The following is a 22,247-nucleotide window of genomic DNA, read 5'->3' as shown; positions in this document are numbered from 1 at the left end:
ATGGCACGTCACGTGATCCCAGGCCCCGCCTTGGATCAGCGACCTTCCATCGCGGCTATCCCGATGGTCTTCCTTCCTGCGGCCTGCATAACAAAAGGAAGCAACTCCTTGTTACCTTGTAACAACAAAGCTGTCGAGCAGCGCGTGAGACAACGTCGAGGCGAAAAGGGTCTCATAGCTCTGGACAGAACATTACTTCATGCTCCTCCGGTCGCCGATGGATGGTAAACCATAACACCTCACCGAATAGCAAGAGCAAAGTCCTGACTAACAACGTGTCTTTTCACAAACAAAACAGGAACTCATTCCTAGGTTCCATCCGCACCAAAACCAGTCTTCAAACCGCCATCCGCGAAACAGCCATATGCCGCGTCGCCGTCCTAAACAAAGCATGGTATGAATGGGAATCGCACTCGCCGATCCTAGAATCCGCAACAGACGTCACGCAAGACCAAGTCCGCGCCGTCCTCGAGTCTGCTGCCCGAGAACCGCTGGACGAAATCCTTGGACCTCGACTCTCGGCCGTGCTAGCCTACACAGACGCCATGACGCTGGATGTGCGTGTCCCGGATGCTGTGTTTGAGAAGCTCAAGGAAGCGGGGTTCAGCGACAAGGAGGTTGTAGAGATTACGGCGACGATTGCCGCGTATAATTGCGTGTCGAGATTTCTAGTCGCGCTGGACGTTGGAGAGAGGAATGCGCAGACGGGGCCGAAGGAAGGGGGTAAGGAGTAGTAGAACAAGCTGTGCAGAGAGACATATTTGTCCGTCAATTCTAAAAGGACAACGGTCACGTCACATGTTTAACTGTTTTCTTGGTCATACATACGACTGCTGTCCTACACACCTCTCACACACATACACACACACTTCTCTCCCATCCCACCATGACCCGCTCTTCCAAAACGCTAATCACACCCTCTTATTCTGCCTCGCAATCTTCCTCCTCTGCGCCAACATATGGCTAAACAAGATATACGACCCCGGCACATAAACCGCCAGTATCGCCCAAAGCGCATAAGCAAACATCTCATTCCTCTCCTTCGCCAGCGGAATCGCGCTATACACCAACCAGCACTCACTCGCAATACCCAACGGATACAGAACCAAGAAAGTGTTGTACCGTAGCCAAGTCCACAGCTTGGGCACTCCAAGTCCAGACAGCGAGAAGACAAAGTACGAGTAGCGTATTACTTCTGTTACGCTCCAGGCAAGCAGCATGGTAGCGTAGGCGGGGGAGTGGCGTGTAGATAGAGGGAACGCAGGAGGCGAGGCGATGAGGTGTACGAGCAGGAAGCGGGAGGCTACTTGCATGAGGGTTGTTAGGAGCGGGGCGCGAACGAGGCCTGTAATTGTAGTTGTTAGCTGGTCGTCAAAATCTCATCTTTATGGTGTAAAACGAGAGAAGAAGAGATATGTTAAATGGGAGATAGATGACAACACGTACCAACTAGACTGTGCAAGACTTCCAATCCAGCGAGCGTCTGTACAGTCCTCGTGTATCCCTCGAGACCATCATACACCTTCCCGCTCGCCAGTCCCCGTCGCGTTGCGGTGAACCAGTCGTCGCTGCCAAAGAACGCGCCGGCCTTTTGTGCATTGACCACTTCGTTCGCACCGATCGTCACGGTCTGGTACAGCACGCCTGCCCACAGTGCTGCAGAGGCGGCATTATAGGCGAGAAGGTATGCGTTCTTCGCCCCGGATTGTTTGGCGGGTCGCTGGTCATTTGGCGCGCTGGCGGCCTTTGCTGGTGTAGATTTGGCGGACATTGTTTTGTGTGTGTGTGTGTGCTGCAGACTCGATTGCAGTGAGTGGATTCGTTCGAGAATGGAAGGAGCGAGATGCAGCCTCGGAGGTAATGACGAGGTGACGACGGTGTGTGTGTGTACCTGAGGCTCGCTGATGGGCATGCAAGCTGGCATTTCTCGTATGGCCTCGGCTCGCGTACCTGAGAGACCCTGACGTCTTGGCGCGGCTGATGCCGGCTTGTGCCATGTGGGATGAGATCATCATACGTCAATCTTCTCGTAGATTTCCAGGGGTGCGATCATCGGATTCTCATCATCTAAGCTGTAAACGCTGCTTGGGATTAAAACAAATCAAACCAGATCAAACATATGAGTCACTCGTCTAGACATCGTCATGACAATCACTACGGGAAGTGAGTCGTGTTGAGACACAACAGGGCAACGGCGAAGCAGTCGAATGACTTGGTAGAACAAGCTCAATGCAGACGCACTTCCCAAACACCTCGTCTTTCTTGTATTCAAGCTGTGATAATCAATGGACAGACGGTGATCATGTTCAAATGCATACTAGACTACGAAAGAATGGCAATGAACCGAGACATCCCCCAACCTCCCTACCGCCTCTCTCACACTCTCAATGTTTTCCGAAGCCCATGCAAGCCCATCAAGCCGCGGCTTTGCATCTTTCATTGTACAGTAGTTAGACCTTCCATATCCAACCCCGCCCTTTTTCTTCTCTTTCATTGGGGATAACCAGCATCCTAGAGGAAGCAGACCACCTATGAACATTCACCGAAAAAAAAGTAAAAAAAAAAGGAACGCCGTGCTATGCAAATGCAACAAATGCGAGTTAGATATGATGATTGCGCAAACTGAGATGATGCAAGCAAGGGTATCGTCAAAACACCCAACCATGACTGAGCCGAGATAGGAGAGATGAGAAGGTTCGTCAAAGGTATCCGCCTCTGGAGTTGCAATGAAGCTTCCCCAGTTACAAGAAGACCTGAATCATGCTCTTCTTGTTCGTCACATTCTTGTCGCAGCCATCAACTACGCAAGTCTTGAAAGGAAGCGTATTCGCCGGTCTCTCCTTGCCCTTTGCGCTGCGCTTCAACGATCGGTTGGTCGTGCATTCACCGCAGTAAACCTGAGTAATCATCAGTTGGCTGTTCTCTCCATCTCCGTCGTATTGAACTTACGTGGCCGCATCCCTTGACAATCCACACCTGCCTCTTTGTCTCGTCTCCCCCAACACACAGCTCGTCCTCGCAATTGGGACACACCAGCGCACCCCCGTCCTCTTCGGGACTCCTCGTAAAACCCTCAGGTGCCTTTGGCGGCGCAGTATACGTTGGCGGTGGAGGCGGTGCCTCCCTGCCCCCACGGGGACCAATTTCGAAACCCACCATCTCAAAGTCCATGACGGGCGCCATGAAAGCGCCAACTCCGACTCTAATATGTGGTGCACGTCCCCTCGACGCGCTCCTCGAAGGCGCCACTGGCTCCTGTTGGTTCCCAAACTGCGTTCTCGTCCGATTGACCTGGTCGTGAAACCGTTCGATCTGTGCGCGGAGGTGTGTGAAGCGCCCGTTTAGTGTGAAGAGGTCGAGGACATTGTCCATTTGCTCGTTTGCTTGGCGACGGCGTTGTTCGTGCTCGGGGAGGGCGTTTGCGCGGAGGAATTCCACCTCTTCGTCGCCATCTGAGTTGTCGCGGGGGAGGCCGTTGGGCAGGGGAGAGAGAGAGCCATGGGGGCGGCGGCCACCCGGTATGGTGCGGGAGGATATGAATTCAATCTCTGGTGAACTCGGCGCTTGTCCTGGTGCTGGTGCATCGACATTCCACTCTTCGTCCCCGTTGTCCAGGTCGATGATGATGTCCATCCCCCGCGGTAAGCGAGGCGCGTGTCGGCGATTACGATGGCTATGCGACTCTTGCTGTTCTCTTTGCCTCTCCCTCTCCCGTCGTGGTTCTCGCGCTTGGTGAGGTATTTGGCCGTCGTGGCTTGCACCGTAACCCGAATCATCAGCCGTGAGATCGATGACGTTGTTGTCCTGCCTCACATGGATGGTGTCGTCCTGCCTCACATGGATGGTGTCGTCCTCGTCCATGTCATCATCCCCTGTCAAGTCCACCGATGCTGTTGCTTGCGACTGCTGTGCCGAGCCAGCGGGCCGCCTGTAATCGAAGCCATCCCCTGCAAACCGCCGTGTTGCTGAAGACGCCATGTGTTGGACGCGCGGGAGGTACAGGCCGGCAGTACGTGAGTGTTCGGCACTGGCGCTGGAATCGGCGCGCTCAAGGGGCGGCCGGGCATGCGATCGTAATGCCGACTCAAAGCTTGGTGTTGCTTCGCGGCCGAAATGGGGTGCTGCTTCGAGGCCGAAATGGTAGCGTGTGGGAGGCTCGTAGTAGTTTCCGTTTCCTGGAATATGTTGTCTGTCGTCATCGTCATCGTCGTCGTCAATGTGGTAGGTTGGCGGTGGAGCTTCGCGGTTGTTCCTATTGCCAAAAGGGTCGTATTCGAAAAAGGCATGCGGGCCAGAAGCTTCCTCTTGGTCCATTTGGGCATGTGAGCGCTACGTGACGTTCTCTATCAGCGCCTATTCTCCGCTCACTCGCTGGGTACAACCGCCAGCGGCACTCACCTTCTGCTGTCTGTGCGTATACCCAAAAGGCAGTGCTTCTCCGTCCATGCCGGATGTGAGGGAGAGTGTGCGGCCGTGGGTGGATGTGGGTGGAGTCGCAGTCGGAATCGACAGCACCGAGCTGAGGTTGAGCGAGGGTTGGGCCCGTCTGGTGCCGTTGGGGTGCTGACTTCGGCGAAACTGTGGTGGCGCTGGGAAGATTGGACATCTGTGCAACATGACAAACCATCCAACGTCAATCCTCTCAACCCTTTCACCTCACCGTATACCCGCACAAATCAGTCACCGACTATTCTTCGACACTCTTCTCGCATCTTCTGCGACTTGATTGCTCCTGACGCCATCGCAATTGCCTCGCTTGCACATGTGAGATGGATCGTGACGTAGTGTTTTTCAGCATATGGAAACATGATATTTAGATTGATGGTCTCGGAGACGACCCGATTTTCCCGTCGTCTACAGTAATGCTACAAACCAATTTACGCCATATCGCCCTTCATGCACTAGCAACGTCCTCAAATGCATGCGCATAGCTTCTAGATTGCCCCACACATCATGGAATACCCTCGAGGTAGTCGATCAAGTTCCCGCTAACGGAAGACTATTAAAAGTGATGGAGTATACCTTCAGACCGATTCTCTGGCTAAGGCGCTGTCAGCACTGCCAAACCACCCTCGGTAGTCAGCGCCACAACATTCTCGGCCCTGCCACCCCAAGCGACATCCTTTGCCGGCGCCGCCTTCCTGACGAGCTCAGCCCAGCTCTTCGTCGCCTTGGTGTACTGCTGCACCGAAACACTGCCAGTTCCACCAATTGCCAAGAACTGGCCGGTGTAATCCCAGCTAACGCTATTAACCGGGCTGCCAGATTCAAGCGTGTGGATGGCAGCCTGCTTCCTGATGTCCCAAATCGCGACACTGGACGAGTTTTCCTGTACGACGGCGAACCAAGTTCCGTTTTCAGAAAACTTGAGATCGACGACGGGAGCCGAAGTTGCGAGTTCGGCCATTTGTGTGCCAGTCTTGATGTCGTAGATGCGGATGTTGCCGTCGGAGCTTCCGATGAAGAAAAGCATGCCGTCTACGTGGAACGAGACGCATGTGATCTCGGCTTCGACGTAGACTTGCGAGACCGTCTTGAAGGTTGTAAGTTCGTGGATGGCGTATCGCTTGTCGGCGCCGGCGGTTGCGAGCATCTTGCCGCTGGGATGTACGGACATGGACGTGACAGCTCCGGCGTGAGAAGCTATTTGCGCAACGTCATCCCCGTTGGAGAACACCTTGACTGTGCCTGCCGATGTTCCAACAAGCGCGCGCTCTCCCCACCATGCCACCGATGTGACTGCGCTGCCTGCATTGAATGTCTCCAGGACCTTGCCCTGGGTCAGTGAGTAGACGCCCGTGGTGCCATCCGCTCCACCGAACAGCACATTCTGTGCCTCGTTGACCGCAATCTTGGTGCTGCCTGGGTATAGAGATTCGGTCGTCTTGGCAACGTCGTAGTTGGAAATGGCGTCCCCAGAGGTCCAGTCTGCCGGCACAGGTCGCTTTCGTCGGGTGCCGAAGAGTCTGTGTATGTTAGCTCATGTTGATGGCGTCATTCGACTGCAAGGGAACTCACTCTTGCTGTGTCTCTTCCACAAGAGCTACAAGCTGCTGAGGCAGGCCCTGGCCGTCCACCTGCATGGCATCGCCCTGGCCGCCTCCACTGATGGTGACGTTGGACAATGCCTCGCGCGCCTCGTCTCTCTCCTTGGATATCCGCGCGATGACCCTCGTCGCCGCATCGTTCTGGTACAGCGCAGTACTCAGCTCCTGCCTCGTTTGCGCCAAGTGCTGCTTGAGCGTATGCGTCTCCAGAACCAGCGCATCCCACTCGTTCTGGAAGGCGCTGAGCATGGCCGGTATCGAGGTGAAGTTGGGCGCGCGCGGAGTGACGACATTGGGCGACTTGAGCTCGATGAGGTCCTCCGTCGCGAGATCCTCGCCAGTAACGGGGTCGGTGTGGTGTTCTGAGATGTGGGCTTCGATGAGGCGCTTTTCGAAGACGTTGCCCGATTTGCGCGAGGCAACGGGTTCGCGGGGAGCTTCGCCAGAGATTGCGCAGAGCATGGTTGCGGGATTAGCGTGTTGGTGGTTGATGCTGTCGCGTTCGTTAACTTTTCGGTCTTGGGATTGAAGCGCGCTAGTAGTTTGGACCGTGCGCGTCCACGTCCAAGATGCTCCACGAGGGACTAGGTAGAAGCTCTCTTTCCCATCATCGAGAGTCTTCGTTCTGTGAAGGCTAGCATGTTGCGTCTTGTCTTATGTCTGTGGTTCTACTTGCTCAAAGCCAACCATTTAGCAGCCGTCAGTGCATGTGCTAACCCAGGCTTTTCGTTTATTTGTGCCGACAGGCATGATTCTGGAAGCCATAGCTGTTCGACTGTCCAAGTCACATTACTTGCTCCGAAGATTTGACGTCTCGGTCCGGCCACTCGTTCCATGCCACCAAACTCTAGTTTTCGCATCTCCAGCCGTCCTCTTGGCGAGCGGAGGCACGAGGGCGCGTCGGCATGCGAAGTCGGACCGGCATCTCCCACTCCCGACATTCAACGAATCAACGCCCACGCGCTTGCATCGCGGTTCGCATCCGAGTAAACAAACTGGATCATTTATCCCAGACTTTTTCGCCTCTCACCATTTTCAGCCCCAAACCGGAAGGTCTCCGGGAAATCAAGCAATTATAGTGTCCCCCTGCGGAACCAATGACCCCGCCTCGCTCCATCTATGGCTCTCGCATCGTTGCCAAGCCATGCAAGAGCGACCTCCTCTATGACGGTACTGCGGGGGAGCGCGTCTTGGGTGCATATCCGCCTACTCTAGTTATGTAAACGGTAAGTCCGAACCGAGATCACGATGCATGCCTTGTTGTTGTAGTGCCACAGACTAGCGTACACGGGCTGCATAGGTTTGTGTATAAGAAGGACATCGCTCCCTCGACGGATCAGCATCCTACCAAGGTCCTGCTCTTTTCAATTCCATCAGGCACCATGATCACCAAAGGACTTTTAGCTCTTGGAACAGCGGTACCCGCACTTGCGGGTTCGCTTGTTCAACGACAGAGCTCGTCGCTTGAGGGATGCCCCGGATATACCGCCAGCAATCTCCAAGATGATGGCTCCAGGGTCACCGCAGACCTCAGCCTCGCAGGCGCCGCTTGCAATGTTCATGGCGAGGACTTGACTGACCTGAAGTTGGAAGTCGAGTATCAGACTGGTACGTTGCGTTGGCTTCGCTATTCATCGGCTCTATGCTAACAGTCCACAGCCGACCGACTCCATGTCAAGATCTTCGACGCCGCCGAACAGGTCTTCCAGATCCAAGAGTCTGTCTGGCCGCGTCCTTCCGGCAGTGAGGGTGTCAGCCCGGAAGACTCTGCTCTGGCATTCACCTGGACCGACAGCCCTTTCTCGTTCGCCATCACGCGTAGGGAGACCAACGAGACCCTCTTCGACACGTCGGCTGCATCTCTTGTCTTTGAGTCACAGTTCCTCCGTCTGAGGACCGCTCTGCCTCCTTCTCCAAACCTATACGGTCTTGGTGAATCGACAGATCCGTTCCACCTAAACACCACCAACTACACCCGTACTCTCTGGAACCGAGATGCCTACGGCACCCCAGAAGGGTCCAACCTTTACGGAGCTCACCCAATTTACTTCGATCACCGCGGTGAGAACGGAACCCATGGTGTCTTCTTGGCCAGCTCCGAGGGCATGGACATCAAGATCGACGACTCCGAGGGTCAGTACCTCGAGTACAACACCCTTGGTGGTATCCTTGATTTCTACTTCCTTGCTGGTCCTGGACCAAAGGAAGTCGCAACCCAGTACTCCGCTCTTTCCGGCCTTCCTGCCATGATGCCGTACTGGGGTTTTGGTTCCCACCAGTGCAAGTACGGTTACCGTGATGTCTGGCAAGTTGCCGAGGTTGTTGCCAACTACTCTGCTGCGGACATACCTCTAGAGGTGAGTTCTGAATTGCCGAATCGCCATTTTATATTTTTGCTGACATTATCTAGACCATGTGGACGGATATTGACTACATGGAGCTCCGCCGCCTGTTCACCCTGGATCCAGAGCGTTACCCGCTTGACCTTGTCCGCCAACTCGTTGATTACATCCACGCTCACCAGCAGCACTACATCATGATGGTCAACTCCGCTGTCTGGAGTGGTGACTACGACGGCTACAACAACGGAGCTGCGCTTGACGTGTTTCAAAAGCGTCCTAACGGCTCTTTCTTTGAGGGTGCTGTCTGGCCAGGTCCCACGGTATTCCCTGACTGGTTCCACCCCAACACACAGCAGTACTGGGACGAGCAGTTCGCTTCGTTCTTCGACCCGGCAACTGGTGTTGACATCGATGGCCTCTGGAACGACATGAACGAGCCTGCAAACTTCTGCCCGTACCCTTGCCTCGACCCCGAGGCCTATTCTGAGGAGTCCAAGAACCCTCCCAAGCCACCACCAGTCCGCACCTCCGCTGACGGTCGCCAGATCCCTGGCTTCCCAGCAGACTTCCAGCCTCAATCCAACTCTAGCGCGGTTCGCCGATCAAGCGCTCAGCTCAAGAAGCTTTCCAACGTCAAGCGTCAAGCTTCCAACAACACTGCTGACCTTGCTGCACACCCCGGTCTTCCTGGCCGCGACTTGATCAACCCGGAGTACCAGATTGCGAACGCCGCTGGATCTATCAGCAACAAGACGCTCGATACTGATATCCAGAACTACGACGGAACGTACCACTACGACACCCACAACTTCTGGGGTTCGATGATGTCGATTGCTTCGCACAAGAGTATGCTTATGCGCCGTCCCGAGCGCCGTCCATTGATCATCACCCGCTCTACTGTAAGTTCTCAGCATATCACCAGACGCTATGTAGCTAACAAGAGATCCAGTTCGTCGGTCTTGGCACATACCTAGGAAAATGGCTCGGCGACAACGTCTCGGAATGGGCGCAATACCGCTTTTCAATCGCCGGCATCTTAAACTTCAACTCCATCTACCAGATTCCCATGGTCGGCCCCGATATCTGCGGTTTTGCCGGTAACACCACGGAAACCCTCTGTGCACGTTGGGCAACACTTGGTGCCTTCTACCCCTTCATGCGAAACCACGCTGGCGACACGTCAATTGACCAAGAATACTACCGCTGGCCATTAACCACAGCCGCAGCCAGGAATGCTATTGCAGTACGCTACAGACTACTCGACTACTTCTACACTGCGTTCCACCGCCAGACCACCACGGGTGTACCCAGTCTGAACCCCCTGTGGTTCCACTACCCCTCTGACGCCAACACCTTCGCCATCGAGCACCAATTCTTCTACGGCGACGCCATTCTCGTCTCTCCTGTATTGGAAGAAAACTCGACCTCCGTGTCCATCTACCTGCCCAACGAAATCTTCTACGACTACTGGACCGGCGAGCGCATCCAAGGTCACGGCTCGATGATCAACCTCACAGACGTCGGTTTCGACACCATTCCCCTGCACATCCGCGGCGGATCCATCTTGCCTCTCCGCGCCGAATCCGCAAACACAACCACGGAGCTCAGGAAGAAGGATTTCGTACTGTGGATCGCGCCCAATGCGACGAATCAAGCTGAGGGATCGCTGTACCTCGATGATGGTGATAGCATTGAGCAGCCGGCCGTGTCCATGATCTCTTTTACGTACGACAATGGCGCATTCAGCATGAGCGGTGAGTTTGGATACCAGACTGAGGTTGTTGTGAAGAACATTACTGTGCTGGGTTGCGAGCAGAGTCTTCAGGGTCCTGTTAAGCTGGATGGAAAGTTTGAACATGTCTTTGGCGATTGTGCAGCTGGTTACTCGGGTAAGGCGCCGAGGAGGGGTTTGGCGTAGCGGTGTTGTTGTTGATATTGATGGGATTGTTGGGTTGACCATGTTTCATGGCATGTAGTAGTAAGGGAAGATGACATGGCAGTGCGATTAGTAGCCGCTTCAGAAATTAACTCCAAGTGAGATGCTAAAGACGATATGAGATTTCAAACAAGATTTTGTGACTACCGCAGGATTGAGAGGGGGGTTTATGCTGAAACTACCGGGGATATGAGACAAGGGTGAGCTGGAGCTGAAGTGGAAATCGCAAAAGGTGGGAGCAAAGAATTGTTTTGGTAAAGAACCGGACTTTCTAGGTTAGAGAGAGAGATAACATTCACGCGAGAACGTCTTTATATTGATTCATACATACTCTCGTCTATCCACGGACGAGGCGGACATGTCTTTACCGCCCACTGCCGATGCAGCTTCCTCGTGCTCGCGACCTTGGCCCAAAAGTCGTCCCAGTACACCGTATACGCCGTCTTATTATCACGCGATACATATAATTTATGGCTAGAGTTGCGCATATCCCTCATCCTCTGGATGCAGAAGCGCAGGTTGGCGATATCAGCAACCACTTCCTTGCTCACATCCACCCACACATTATTTGGCTGTTGTGCATTTGACTCTGGTGGTGAGGGCGATTGCTGCTGCTGCTGAGTGAGGACGTGTTCGTCCAGCGTAATTACTTCGAATGCGCAGCCAGACCAAGGACCATGTACGAATTCTAGATACTTGTCCGGCGAGTGTGGGTCCTCTGGAGTAGTAGTAGTAGTAGTCGCAGAAGGCGCTCTGTTACCACCGCTACAAGTGAGAACGAGGAAGATGTTGGCCAGGGTAAACTGCTCGTCCGTCTTTGGGTCCGTCGTGTGTTTGTTTTCCTTTTTCGTTGGTCTGTAGAGCACGCGTTTTGTGAAGGTTTTCCCGACTCTTTTCATCCTATCGGATAACAGCTCATAGGACCTAGGGTCGTCGCCCCAGTCAGGTGCCGGATCAGAATCAGGCTCTTCTTGCAACTGATCCGAGCGCACGTATTGTCTGGTGGTCAGGTTGCGAAGCACCCATACTCTCCGCCTAGAATACGCACCTGGTTTGGGACGCAGCATCAGATCCTGCTTGATATTTTCCAGGTCGTCCGGTCTGTTCTTTAGGTCGTAAATCCACATTTTAAAGGCCTGCTGGTCTGAAGCTGAAGGACAGTCCTTCCAAGAAGTGAGAGCTAGCCATCTTTCATCTTGATCATGCCATGTCCAGTCCCATTTCCAATCGTCAACTGAAGCAAGGGGCGTCTCGAACGTTTCTTCGATACCATAGTTCTGACACTGCTCGCTGGTGAATCTCGCCTTGACGTGGTGGAAACCAACCTTCCTGCCTACCCAATTCTCCCGATAGAGACGGTGAATGCGGCTCAACACGAGCGGCCATATACGAGCAGAAGAAAGGCCTAGCGCGAGGAAGTTGAGAGAGAGCTCAGCGATGTGATCGAGGGTGGCTTGGGCGTTACGGATCTCGTCGACGTATTTCGGACTGGGATTGCGGCCCCAGTCGAGGTGTTTGAGTCCGCGACGGCGGTCGAAGCTGTCCAGTGGCAATACGTGATCGAGGATCTGATCAAGGATCTCGTTTGGAAGACGTTCGAAAAGGTCCCCACTAGGAGGATAGAAGTGTTGAACACGCTGCGCATCCGACAAAGGCTTGACAAACGCGTAGTAGAACCAGTCTTCGTTCTTTTCCTTAAGAAGCGAGGCCGTGTCGCAGTTGTAATCATTGCGCTGTCCAATATGAATAGCTTCATTGAGCTCCGGGCAGACCAGCTGGTACCAATCAGGAAACCCGTTATTTGGGTTGCGGTCGAAAAGGTCACCCATAGTCTTTTATGGTCTTTGTACGGCTCCAAGGAGATGAAGCCGTAGCTTGAGGGTCGAGGAAGCCATCTCGCGACTGTCTGCCCCTTGTTCATGTGATGTCGCGCCACAGCCAAGGCTATATCCAAACCGGAAACAGCAATGTGATGCAGTAGTAATCGAACACGCTTAGGCAGCTGCGCTTCCATCCACGAATGGAAGCACGAAGAAAAGCGGGTCCTCGCTTGCCTGCTACCACGAATGGCTTGGTACGATTGAACAGCAATGTAATTAATCCGTCGAATAGGCATCGTCAAATGAGGCACGCGATTGCCTTGCCAAGTAAACACCGCACCGTCGAGTTTCATGGCTCGGTGTTTGTCTGCAGTGTCAAGTCTTGGTCGCGCTTCGTTTGGTAGCACTTCTAAGAGCCGTAGAGGTCGTGATAGAGTGATTAGCCTAGGCTGCATCGGGTTAGTGTAAGATAGATGCATAGCTACGAGGGATTGGACGAACCTCGGCATCTCAATTTGGTGAATAGCGGTCGGACTTCACTGACTATTTGTTGGATAATAGCGTGCGAATGCACTCACCACGTATAAAACACCATAGCTGGGTCAAGGGAACAGCGCCCAATTCACTTACCAAGCGCGCGGTCTTGTATGAATGAACCGGATATTCACGACCGTGTTTGAGGAGCTGTGACTACTTTGCAATGACTGGATGAAATACGACGGGCGATTACATATACCTCTGTGTACCGTCAGCTAGCCATTCTTACACACATACCTGCAGACTTGTGACCATCAAAGTTGTAATATACTCATTTACCTAGCCTATTCCTCAGCTATCCACCCACCTGACCCATATCCCAGCCTGAAGCTAGAACACACAACCACAGCGGCACCACGATGTCCACCAGTACTGACAACAACACAGTGCGACGTGCAAAGTCACCGCTCGAAGACTTTCTCCATCGGGCCAGCAACGCCGGCCTACACATAGAAGCGGAAGTAGAGATGGATCAAACGAGGGCTAACAGCAGCGGTAATTGGGAGGTCGTGAATGCATCGCACTACGTAGATGAACAGGACAAGGACGAGTGGGTTCTTGTCGGCAAGACAGAGGGCGAGAAGACGCAGGAATGTAACGCGAAGCAGAGGGCGGACGAGCGGGCAAAGTAGGTCATACAGCACTGAAGGATTGATAATTGGACCGTTAGCAAGAGTGTCATGGAATCGAGATCAAGCAAAGACAGCCTGGAAGCAGGATTGGGTATCTTCATTCCGTAGCCACGCGCAACATGCACTCTCGCCTTTATACCAGCGATTCAATTGCCACCGACATCCATATCAGTCTCATAGTTTCCGCTCGCGGCACTCGTGCTATGCGCGTCGCGACGATGGTCCCGTGGTGTCTAGCGTGTAAGGTAGTGTGATGGCACCGAGTCCCGGCTCATTTCTTTCCCTTCTTCTTCTTCTTGCCTCCCGCGCCGCCCGTACCAGCCGCGGGTACACCACCCATCTTGACGTCCCCACCTTCGTCGACCTGCGGTGTAGACGCGCCTTCTCCGCCAGCCGGCATGCTCAAATCCTCCATCGTCTCCGGCAGCGCTGCCATGTGTCTCCCCAATCTCCCCAGATTGCCAATCAGCCGGCCGACCTCGGCGCCCTTGTTCGTCTCATACTGCAGACATGTACCCGACTCGGGATCGTACGTCTTGAGCGTAAAGAAGACGGTGACTTCCTCGGGGTTCTGCGATTGCGGCGGTGGTGAAGACGCACGCGATGTGTCGGCGGGTCGGGCGGCTCTCTTCTCGTCGTACTTTTGGCGCTTCTTTATCTTGGAGGATGTGGGTTTTAGGACCGAGTATTTGGATGTGATGCGTGTCTAGGAGGCATGGGTTAGATGGGGCCGTGTCGCGTGCGTGCGGCAGGGTGGAGCTTGGCATACGGATGTTGGTCGCGCTTTGAGGAGGAGCGACGACTGCTCGTACCACTCTGCGCTCGTGTCGAAGTATGGCATCGTGGCGGGTGTGGGTGCGTGTCTGGGGTAATGGGAGGGTGAAGGTGACGACGAGGCATGGTCGGTGCCCTGTGGGTTCGGTAGGCGGGCAACTTTTGGCGGGGTCGCTCGGGAGAACATCGGTCCAGGCCAAAACCGTCACTCCTACCTAGGCACCGTACCGCGCGACAGGTACCCGGGAAAAGGGCTGAAGCAACCCCCGACCTATCAAGCAGCAGCTTTCATCGTCGTTCAACGGTCCCTCGAACCTTCCACAGCCAGGGTAGTTGACTCACGGCTCAACTGCCTCATTTTAAAAGTTCAGACTCCACTGCGATACCCCCCAAAACACACCTTGGTCTACCTAACACATCAATCGCATCTGATACATTTGCCTCGCGAGAATGCGGGGGCCTACCTATTCGGAGGCTGACTTGTTGGCTCAGAAGGAGTCTCCACTAGTCAAGAAGCCTGATGGACTGCCTTCAATCTCACAATGGATGGACGTGCCTGCCGACCAAAACACCAACAATGGCCACGTCAACAATGGCGCCATGAGTGACTCGGTTGCTCAAGACTTTAGTAACATGAAGCTAGAGGAAAAGACGGACAATGACAAGATGCCTACCCCTAGGGCTGAACTCGAAGTTACCATTCAAGGACTAGTGGCACGTGGCAACCATCTCAACAACGAAGTGGAAACCTACATCGCCGCAGTTCTAGAGAAGCAAAAGGTTGGAAAAGTTTACAATCCAGTCGAGTACGTTCAGTCATCGTGCTATCCAAGATAGCCTGGATGATCCCCTGGTATTCGCTCCACCAGTAAGCTTAGCCGCGATATCTACTACAAGAGTACCAAACCAACACGCTCGTTCGCACAACTAACGACAGCAGATACCGAAATCTCCGCAACGATATGCGCAATGAACTCGCTTTCCTGAAGAAACTCGCAGGCTCCAACATGGATGAAGAGAAGGCCCGTCACTACATCGTATCTTCTAACCTTCTTTACTACGAAGCCCTGTGGGCCGCCGCAAAACGCACATCAGGAATCCAAAGTTTCCGAAAATACTTCTTCTGGAACCGACACAAAGCCCCCGGCGGTAAAAACACAACAAAAGGCGTCAGCCTAGCAAAAGGGAGCCAAGGCAAGAGCAAAACTTCTGCACTTGTCGACATCGTCGCGGAAGAAGGCGCAGAATGGATAAGAGTATCAACCGTCTCCGAGAAACGTATTCTATTCGATCTCGCAAAGCTAGGCTGGGTGAACGACTCCGACTCGGACGACGAGGACATGCCGGCGCCCCCTGAAGACGACGATGACGACGAAGACCAGATCGACGTGGTGCGAAATGCTCGCGAGCTTGCGCGAGCTGCGCGCGCAAATCCCGTGCGTGGTCGGCCGCCCAAGGTGCATTTCGTCCTCACACGAATCTCTGCTGGTAAAACACCAGCTATCGATATGATCATCAACAAGATACGCGCGACGGGCGCGATAGTACAGTGCGGAGAAGACATACCGCCCGCGCTGTCGATAGACGCCGTGCTACCACGGCTGCTCATCGATCGATCGCGAGCGCTGAGCGATACCCTGAATATCGACTGCACCATTCTACTAGCGCTCATCTCGGATATCTCGCACAAGCCTTGCCCGATACTCGACTGGTATCCGGGAGAGGTGCGCGCTCAGATTGAGGAGGAGGCTGTAGAGCACTTGTTGCCAACACGTCTGTATCCTGCTATTGGCGCGCATCCCATGGTGTGCACGCGCGAAGCTGCCGACCAGATGAATCTTATCGTGCAAACTCTGGCTACTGATACGGAGAAGCTGAGAGCGGATATACTGCTAGGACAAGGCGACTGCGCCTCGTGGTCGCGAGAACGGCTTGTGGAAGAATGGGTGGGTATATCCGAGCTTTATGATTATACCATTGTTAACCCTGATACTAACACGTTATCAGTCTAACCTCTCCGACTATCCTCCACACCCACATCTGGCCCTCCCCATCGTTATCAAGACCCCCAACATCGACACCCTCATCGCCAGTCTCCCCAGCGTAGCAGCCACCGTCGCTGCTGAACTCGAAAGTCCCTCTGGTCTTCTCAACCAATCCATCTTCCTTTACGGCTGGGCTGAGGGCCTCACGACGCTGAGCGCGAACCGTGGTCGAGCGAAACAGATTGATAATATTATTAATGAGCATGGATTGAAGGATGGAGAGGCAGGTCCGCATATTTGGCTCTGTGGTGAGTCGAGGAGTTTGATTGCTAAGCATGGGCGGAGGAAGTAGGTGGGATGATCATCCTGCTCTCTGCTACTGGCTTCTCAGAAATGATCATACTTGTTCTCCAGGTCTGTCAACTTCATCTCTTGTCCCTGTTCGTAGTCTATGAATAACACATTCTCCTTCCCGCAAGGCCAGGTGTAGTCCTGCGCAGCCCATTGCCATTCCTCAAATTCGCTGCCTTCGCAAAGCACCACATGGATTTCCGACACGTTTTTGTAGTGGCAAAGCTCGTCGGGTTCATCTCCACGGGCCCAATACTCATCGGTATTGTCGCGCGTAAATCTCAGGCGTTTGATAAGGTGCGCAACAGGCCTGAAGGCTTCGAATTGGCTCCAGCCGATGGAAACCATGTCGATATCCAGGTTCAACCACACGTAGCGCGGTTCTGCGTCTTCTGCAGCGCCGCCGCGCCAAGGCATATCTGAGAAACAACGCTGGTATAGTCCAGCGTTCCGCGATTCTCGACATGTCTGCAGCGGTGCTGGTACAGGTGTAGGCGAAGTCAACTTGTTGAACGTCTTCTCACCCCATTTCCCCCGGACCCTGAGGCGCACTTCAACTATACGAGGCTCCACTGTCATTTGCCATATCTGAGCACGGAGTTCGGCCGGCAGTCGTGGGAATGGGTGGAATGTGGCCATGTTAGAATGTGTGAAGAGTTCGAGGTATGTGTGGATCGGTTCTGACAACGCGATCGAGATCGTGGATGCACGCTCGAAGGTTAGGGACTGTTTCAAAGACGTGCTCGACTGCGAGGATCAGGATGTAGGTGAGGGTACTGGGAGTGACGGAAAGTTGGGAGACAGTGAACTGGGGGGTTAGACGGTTATACCCGGGCGGAGGCTGAACGCCAAGGCGGGAAAAATGTGGGCAGGAGTCATGAAGATTTCCATGTTCATTTTCATAGGCACATGACCGAAGGCACAAAAAATGGGAGAGGTTGCGTTGCATTGATCGAATCTTGCAAAAGATCTCAAAATGGAGACGCGGGTTGCCAATGATTTTGCTAATGCATTGAAAAGATACCGAGGTCCTTGTTCCATTCTTTCGTCGCTACATGTTGTCAAGATAAGGAGTAATAATACAGCGATCGATGGTGTAAACTGGCTCGACAATCTTCCCCTTCTTCGTCGACGTTATTTAGCATCTCTCCACAGCAATAGAATAGTTTCCAGCCCCATTTCTTTCTGTCCCATACTTCGGCCTCACGATCATATTTGTACTCCAGGTCCATCATCCGCATCTCTTCGCCCTCCTTCTCGTCTATGAACAAGACGTTGTCACAAGGCCAGGGATCCTCATAGGAAGTCCCATGCCAGCTCGCAAAATCGTCCGATTCGTCGAGCACCACGTGAATCTCCGACACATTTTTGAACCAGCGAAGGGCGTCACAACCAGGGCCAGGGCCAGCCGGACGCCTCCAAAATTCATCCATGTTGCGCCAAAATTTCAGTCGTTTGATGAGATGTGCAATACTCTCGAAATCTTCAAACAACCAACCGTCGATGTAAATCATGTCGATATCCAGATTGCACCAGACATAGCTGTATTGCCCTTCCCACACATATCCGTCACGGCGGTACTTTTTCTGCGCGTTCTTCCTGTTGCTGTTAAGGACACAGAGCTCAGAGAAACAACGCTGGTATAATCCAGCGTTCCGCGACTCCCGGCAGGTCTGAAGTGGCGCTGGTATGGGCGTCTTTGAATATAAGGCTGTGGTCTGCCAAAGCTCTCCTTCATATCTGCTTTTGAAACCAACCTTGACGGTGCGAGGCTCCACAGTCAGCTCCCATACCCGAAGACGAAGTTCTGCAGGGAGTCGTGGAAAAAGATGGAATGTAGCCATGCCGTAGCAAAGAATGCGGACGACGGTGATGTTGCGTGGATAACTTGGTGTGTGTACAGATTCGAGCGACAACTATACGTAATGAAGCATCGAAACGAGTGATTTGTACCTGCATGCGAACAAAAATTAATGCAGGAACCCGGATGGTTGCCAAGAATTAGGGAGTCATATGATTAGCCTATGTTCGTATCCACCTTCCGTTTCCGGAAGCGTCCCGGATCCTTCGTGGTGACACGTTGGGATTTGCGATATGAGGAGATCCGGATAGCGCCTGTGCGGAACTAGAAATGGAAGCTGCGATTCCTTCGCAGTATGCGAACCGTCTTTACCCGCATATCCCAGGCCTCGGATCTCACGATGCGCAATGAGCATGCGGCGCAGGCGGCGCAGTAGGCCCAGACCTGGATCTATCAAACTCAGCTCCATTACTGGTATGAGGACCTAATATCGCGTTGCTCATTCGAATGATGTACTCGAAGAGGTCCAAAAAGTCTTGTCGGTAGCATACACTCGATCGCTCCTCGCCCGCACTGCTCCTTGCTGTGGTACTACACAAACCTCTTTCACGATCTCGACTATCGGTCGCACTACCCTGCATCGTTGCGATACCGTCTAACATGAAGCTCACAGCCTTCATCGTTCTGGCGGAGCTCGTTCGCCTGGTCGTTTCCGAACGCCGACCAAACCTGCAGTGGGATCCAGAGACCGCCAAAGACTGTGTCGAATGGTTCGATGGTGGTTGGGATTTGTCGTGTGAAGAGACGCGCAAGATGTTCGGCATTAGTCCTGAGCTATTTCATAAATGGAACCCTTCGGTTGGCCTTGACTGTAAGCCTTGGAACTTCCAATCATATTGCGTTCTCACGCAGGAGAGGGTCGATACCGAGCCACCGAAATGGACTTCAACAATCTCTACAACTACGACCACGGCAACCTCATCTACAGTCACTCCTTCTCCTACTTCTTGGACCGACATAGGGTGCTATGTGGAAGATCCGACATTCCCACTTCTCGACCAAAATATGAGCCCTAATGGAGACGCATCCTTGACCATCCCTGATTGCAAAGACACCTGCTATCGCGATACCTACAGATTCGCGGGTGTACAGGAAGGCAATCAATGCTGGTGTGGCACTTACGTCATCGGGCAATGGGCGAAGAATCAGACCGACTGTAACGTTCCCTGCACTGGAGACAAGACGACATATTGCGGTGGAAAGGGATTATTGAAGATATTTCAAGAAGCAGGTTGGAAAGAGGAGGCTACACGAACGGTTGTCTCAGGAAGCAGCATTACAAGCACCAACACCGCCAGTACTAGCAGTACGACAAGTGCCAACGTTGCCAGTGCTAGCAGTACCACAAATGTCAGCGTCGCGAGTAGTAGCCACACTTCTGGAGCCAACAAAAACGTGGTCATGTTTCGCGCGGTTCTGGCATTCTTTTCAAGGTGTCGATAGTATTGCTGAAGTTGTAGACTGCTTGTGCGCGTAGCGAGCCAGCTCGCGTAACGAGCCACCGAGGGCGTGATGGTACGAGTGCGAGTGCGACACCGAGAACGAAGCTCTCGTATGGCGTCGTATGCACGGCCCCGGATCCGTGCACTTTCCGATATACGACTAGTACCCCAGACTTGACGTCGCCTCGCGCTGTCCTATGCGATTAGAAAAGATCTTATTGGCCAAATGTGTCTGTGAAACAAATAATTCTGGGACCGTTGGATTAAGCATATCTGGGATCGACACCGGAAGTGCGGCTGCAAGCCCTTTCCGCCTTGCATCGCCTGGGATACGGGTGCTTTGTAAATGATCATCTGGTATTCGTTGCGAAGCTGGTGCTGTAACCTAGCAACTACTGTTACGCGTATGTCGTAAGGATACGTGTGGATACTTATTGTTACTTTTGGAGCCACAAGTCGTCTACGTAACAGGTTTCGAGAAGATATAAGGGATGGCACCGCTCTCATCAGTCGTACTTCAACCACAGCTTCCACTGCAACCCAACTCATCTACAAAGCACCATTTCACGAACACCGCCATCGGTAACCTCATGATGAAGCTCACTGCTGTTCTTGCCGCCTGCACTTCCGCGCTCGCTTCTGCGAGGCCCCAGTATGGTGCCGCAACTCCAGATCCACACGCTTGGATGCCTGCCTCCACAAACGACTGTAAGTGTACACACCAAAAAGACCATGCTATGGTTCAGAGCTGATACGCGCAGTCCGCGGCCCATGCCCGATGCTCAACACTCTAGCAAATCACGGTTTCCTTCCTCGCGATGGCCGCAACTTCACCCAGGAGAACGTCGTTAAGGGCCTGAAGGACGGCTTGAACTTTAATGGTTCACTTGGCGCACTCATGTGGCAGCAAGCCATCATCGCAAACCCTGAACCAAACGCTACGTTCTTCACTCTAGAGCAGCTCAACGTCCACAATGTTCTTGAGCACGATGCCAGTCTTACCCGTACTGATGCTGCCTTCGGTAACAACCATGTATTCAATGAGACTGTATACAACACATCAAGAAAGTGGTGGACAGATGAGACCGTAACACCTGAAATGCTGGCCAACTCCAAGATATTTCGCCAGTTGGAGAGCCGTGCAACCAACCCAAACTACACCTTTACTGCTTCCACCGAGGAGTTTAGTTTGGGTGAAGTCTCGGCACCTATCATTGCCTTTGGCAGATTAGAAGACGGTACCGTCAACCGCACGTTGATGGAGTACTTCTTCGGTAAGTTCTTTGGCAACGCGCAATCGTGTGCGAGGAGCGGTGGTGCAGTAACTGACAACTGGGCAGAGAACGAGCGTCTTCCTTTTGAGTTGGGCTGGACTCAGAAGACGGACGAGATCACCCTCATGAAGATCATGGCTACTACAGACATCATTCGCAACGCGACGAGTCTACTTACTGGTGGCGAAACCGCTGAGGATTCTCCTCATGGCAAACGCGATCTCCATGGTGGAATGTTCTAGAGGACCGCCACGGCCAGATCTGGTTCAACCGGCCACCATGAAGTGTTGTGCACAAGATCCCATAAGACACACGTGTTGCTTTGGTCTTGCACTGACAGCAGATAGTTATACATCATCTCACTATCATAACCTCTTTCGTTCCATTGGAGTTGTGATCAATCATCCGGTGGAGTTCCAAGCATTTTACTCCGTACCCATAGCGCCCAGCGGAGAGCGCGTCACAGAAGCAGCGCAATAGGTGCCAGTCATGATGAGATATCGCATCCCTAGTCGCGTACTAGCCATAAGCTGAAGGAAATGTGCCCATTGCACGAACTGATCAGTGACTTGGTTAGCAAGACCTGAGCCCTCACTCTGCATACAGTCCGTACTTAGATGCAGAGCCGCCGCACGAAACGTACACAAATGAACACAGGTCGGAGGCAACTGGTCTTTAACACTATCTTAATGCCTTGCTTGGCTTGTCCATGACCACGTTACGACCTGTAGAACCATGAACTCCAAGTACGGCACTCCCGTCGATGAGCGATGCTCGGTACTGGATATCGACGACAAATGTGAACTAGATGCGATGTACGACGAAGTCGACGCGGCAAGCAGGATATGGTAGATGCGTTCATGGGTAAGAAGATTAGGCTCAGCCGTCGTGTGTCAGTCCAATGGTTCCCTCTTCACCAGAGTCACGCAGAGGGCATCGCACACACTTGACTGCTAATGCGCTGATGAAGCTTAGATCTTTGTGTTTTTTCAGGCATCGGACAGTATCTCATCGTACTCGTGTGCCTGCTCAAGCGACGCGCCACCAACATAGAGCTGTAACCACCCACACACAGCGCCGCGCCAGCAAACATCATCCACTCTCGCAATCCATGATACTCCGGTGTTCGCCATGGGCGGCTCAAATGTGCTTGCGTACCCATTTGAGTCATCTGAGGCACTTCCGAAGCAGGTCGTGCTATCGCCGGCCAACGTCCGATATGACTGGGAGCCCCAAGGCCCCCATA

General features: G+C 53.3%; 11 protein-coding genes across 11 annotated transcripts; 5 read left to right on the top strand and 6 right to left on the bottom strand.

The window, feature by feature from the left end:
• Nucleotides 1-63: 63 nt before the first annotated feature.
• On the top strand, nucleotides 64-734 carry J4E82_010114 (uncharacterized protein; the record flags this gene model as incomplete). The annotated part of the gene is made up of 2 exons (XM_051736330.1): nucleotides 64-224; nucleotides 299-734. The coding sequence occupies 2 exons, from the start codon at nucleotides 64-66 to the stop codon at nucleotides 732-734; spliced, it is 597 nt and encodes a 198-aa protein (XP_051583943.1).
• A 177-nt stretch (nucleotides 735-911) lies between these two features.
• J4E82_010113 (uncharacterized protein) lies at nucleotides 912-1,771 on the bottom strand (the record flags this gene model as incomplete). The annotated part of the gene is made up of 2 exons (XM_051736329.1): nucleotides 912-1,345; nucleotides 1,447-1,771. 2 exons carry the CDS (start codon nucleotides 1,769-1,771, stop codon nucleotides 912-914), a joined length of 759 nt encoding a protein of 252 aa, XP_051583942.1.
• Nucleotides 1,772-2,741: 970 nt separating this feature from the next.
• Nucleotides 2,742-4,314, bottom strand: J4E82_010112 (uncharacterized protein; the record flags this gene model as incomplete). The annotated part of the gene is made up of 2 exons (XM_051736328.1): nucleotides 2,742-2,897; nucleotides 2,950-4,314. 2 exons carry the CDS (start codon nucleotides 4,312-4,314, stop codon nucleotides 2,742-2,744), a joined length of 1,521 nt encoding a protein of 506 aa, XP_051583941.1.
• A 727-nt stretch (nucleotides 4,315-5,041) lies between these two features.
• On the bottom strand, nucleotides 5,042-6,509 carry J4E82_010111 (uncharacterized protein; the record flags this gene model as incomplete). The annotated part of the gene is made up of 2 exons (XM_051736327.1): nucleotides 5,042-5,966; nucleotides 6,019-6,509. 2 exons carry the CDS (start codon nucleotides 6,507-6,509, stop codon nucleotides 5,042-5,044), a joined length of 1,416 nt encoding a protein of 471 aa, XP_051583940.1.
• Nucleotides 6,510-7,429: 920 nt separating this feature from the next.
• Nucleotides 7,430-10,307, top strand: J4E82_010110 (uncharacterized protein; the record flags this gene model as incomplete). The annotated part of the gene is made up of 4 exons (XM_051736326.1): nucleotides 7,430-7,655; nucleotides 7,707-8,404; nucleotides 8,458-9,288; nucleotides 9,339-10,307. 4 exons carry the CDS (start codon nucleotides 7,430-7,432, stop codon nucleotides 10,305-10,307), a joined length of 2,724 nt encoding a protein of 907 aa, XP_051583939.1.
• A 329-nt stretch (nucleotides 10,308-10,636) lies between these two features.
• Nucleotides 10,637-12,154, bottom strand: J4E82_010109 (uncharacterized protein; the record flags this gene model as incomplete). Its single annotated transcript, XM_051736325.1, has 1 exon — nucleotides 10,637-12,154. The coding sequence occupies one exon, from the start codon at nucleotides 12,152-12,154 to the stop codon at nucleotides 10,637-10,639; it is 1,518 nt and encodes a 505-aa protein (XP_051583938.1).
• Nucleotides 12,155-13,041: 887 nt separating this feature from the next.
• Nucleotides 13,042-13,314, top strand: J4E82_010108 (uncharacterized protein; the record flags this gene model as incomplete). Its single annotated transcript, XM_051736324.1, is given in 2 exon segments — nucleotides 13,042-13,051; nucleotides 13,070-13,314. The coding sequence occupies 2 exon segments, from the start codon at nucleotides 13,042-13,044 to the stop codon at nucleotides 13,312-13,314; spliced, it is 255 nt and encodes an 84-aa protein (XP_051583937.1).
• A 271-nt stretch (nucleotides 13,315-13,585) lies between these two features.
• J4E82_010107 (uncharacterized protein) lies at nucleotides 13,586-14,155 on the bottom strand (the record flags this gene model as incomplete). Its single annotated transcript, XM_051736323.1, has 2 exons — nucleotides 13,586-14,020; nucleotides 14,084-14,155. 2 exons carry the CDS (start codon nucleotides 14,153-14,155, stop codon nucleotides 13,586-13,588), a joined length of 507 nt encoding a protein of 168 aa, XP_051583936.1.
• A 383-nt stretch (nucleotides 14,156-14,538) lies between these two features.
• On the top strand, nucleotides 14,539-16,425 carry J4E82_010106 (uncharacterized protein; the record flags this gene model as incomplete). Its single annotated transcript, XM_051736322.1, has 3 exons — nucleotides 14,539-14,894; nucleotides 15,029-16,034; nucleotides 16,096-16,425. 3 exons carry the CDS (start codon nucleotides 14,539-14,541, stop codon nucleotides 16,423-16,425), a joined length of 1,692 nt encoding a protein of 563 aa, XP_051583935.1.
• Nucleotides 16,426-16,460: 35 nt separating this feature from the next.
• On the bottom strand, nucleotides 16,461-17,857 carry J4E82_010105 (uncharacterized protein; the record flags this gene model as incomplete). The annotated part of the gene is made up of 2 exons (XM_051736321.1): nucleotides 16,461-17,171; nucleotides 17,621-17,857. 2 exons carry the CDS (start codon nucleotides 17,855-17,857, stop codon nucleotides 16,461-16,463), a joined length of 948 nt encoding a protein of 315 aa, XP_051583934.1.
• A 2,361-nt stretch (nucleotides 17,858-20,218) lies between these two features.
• J4E82_010104 (uncharacterized protein) lies at nucleotides 20,219-21,243 on the top strand (the record flags this gene model as incomplete). Its single annotated transcript, XM_051736320.1, has 2 exons — nucleotides 20,219-20,435; nucleotides 20,489-21,243. 2 exons carry the CDS (start codon nucleotides 20,219-20,221, stop codon nucleotides 21,241-21,243), a joined length of 972 nt encoding a protein of 323 aa, XP_051583933.1.
• Between the last annotated feature and the right edge of the window lie 1,004 nt (nucleotides 21,244-22,247).

This window comes from Alternaria postmessia (genome assembly GCF_024291825.1).
Source record: "Alternaria postmessia strain BMP 2775 chromosome Unknown scaffold_111, whole genome shotgun sequence".
Classification (NCBI taxonomy): Eukaryota; Fungi; Ascomycota; class Dothideomycetes; order Pleosporales; family Pleosporaceae; genus Alternaria; species Alternaria postmessia.
This window is presented reverse-complemented; position numbering and strand designations above follow the sequence as displayed.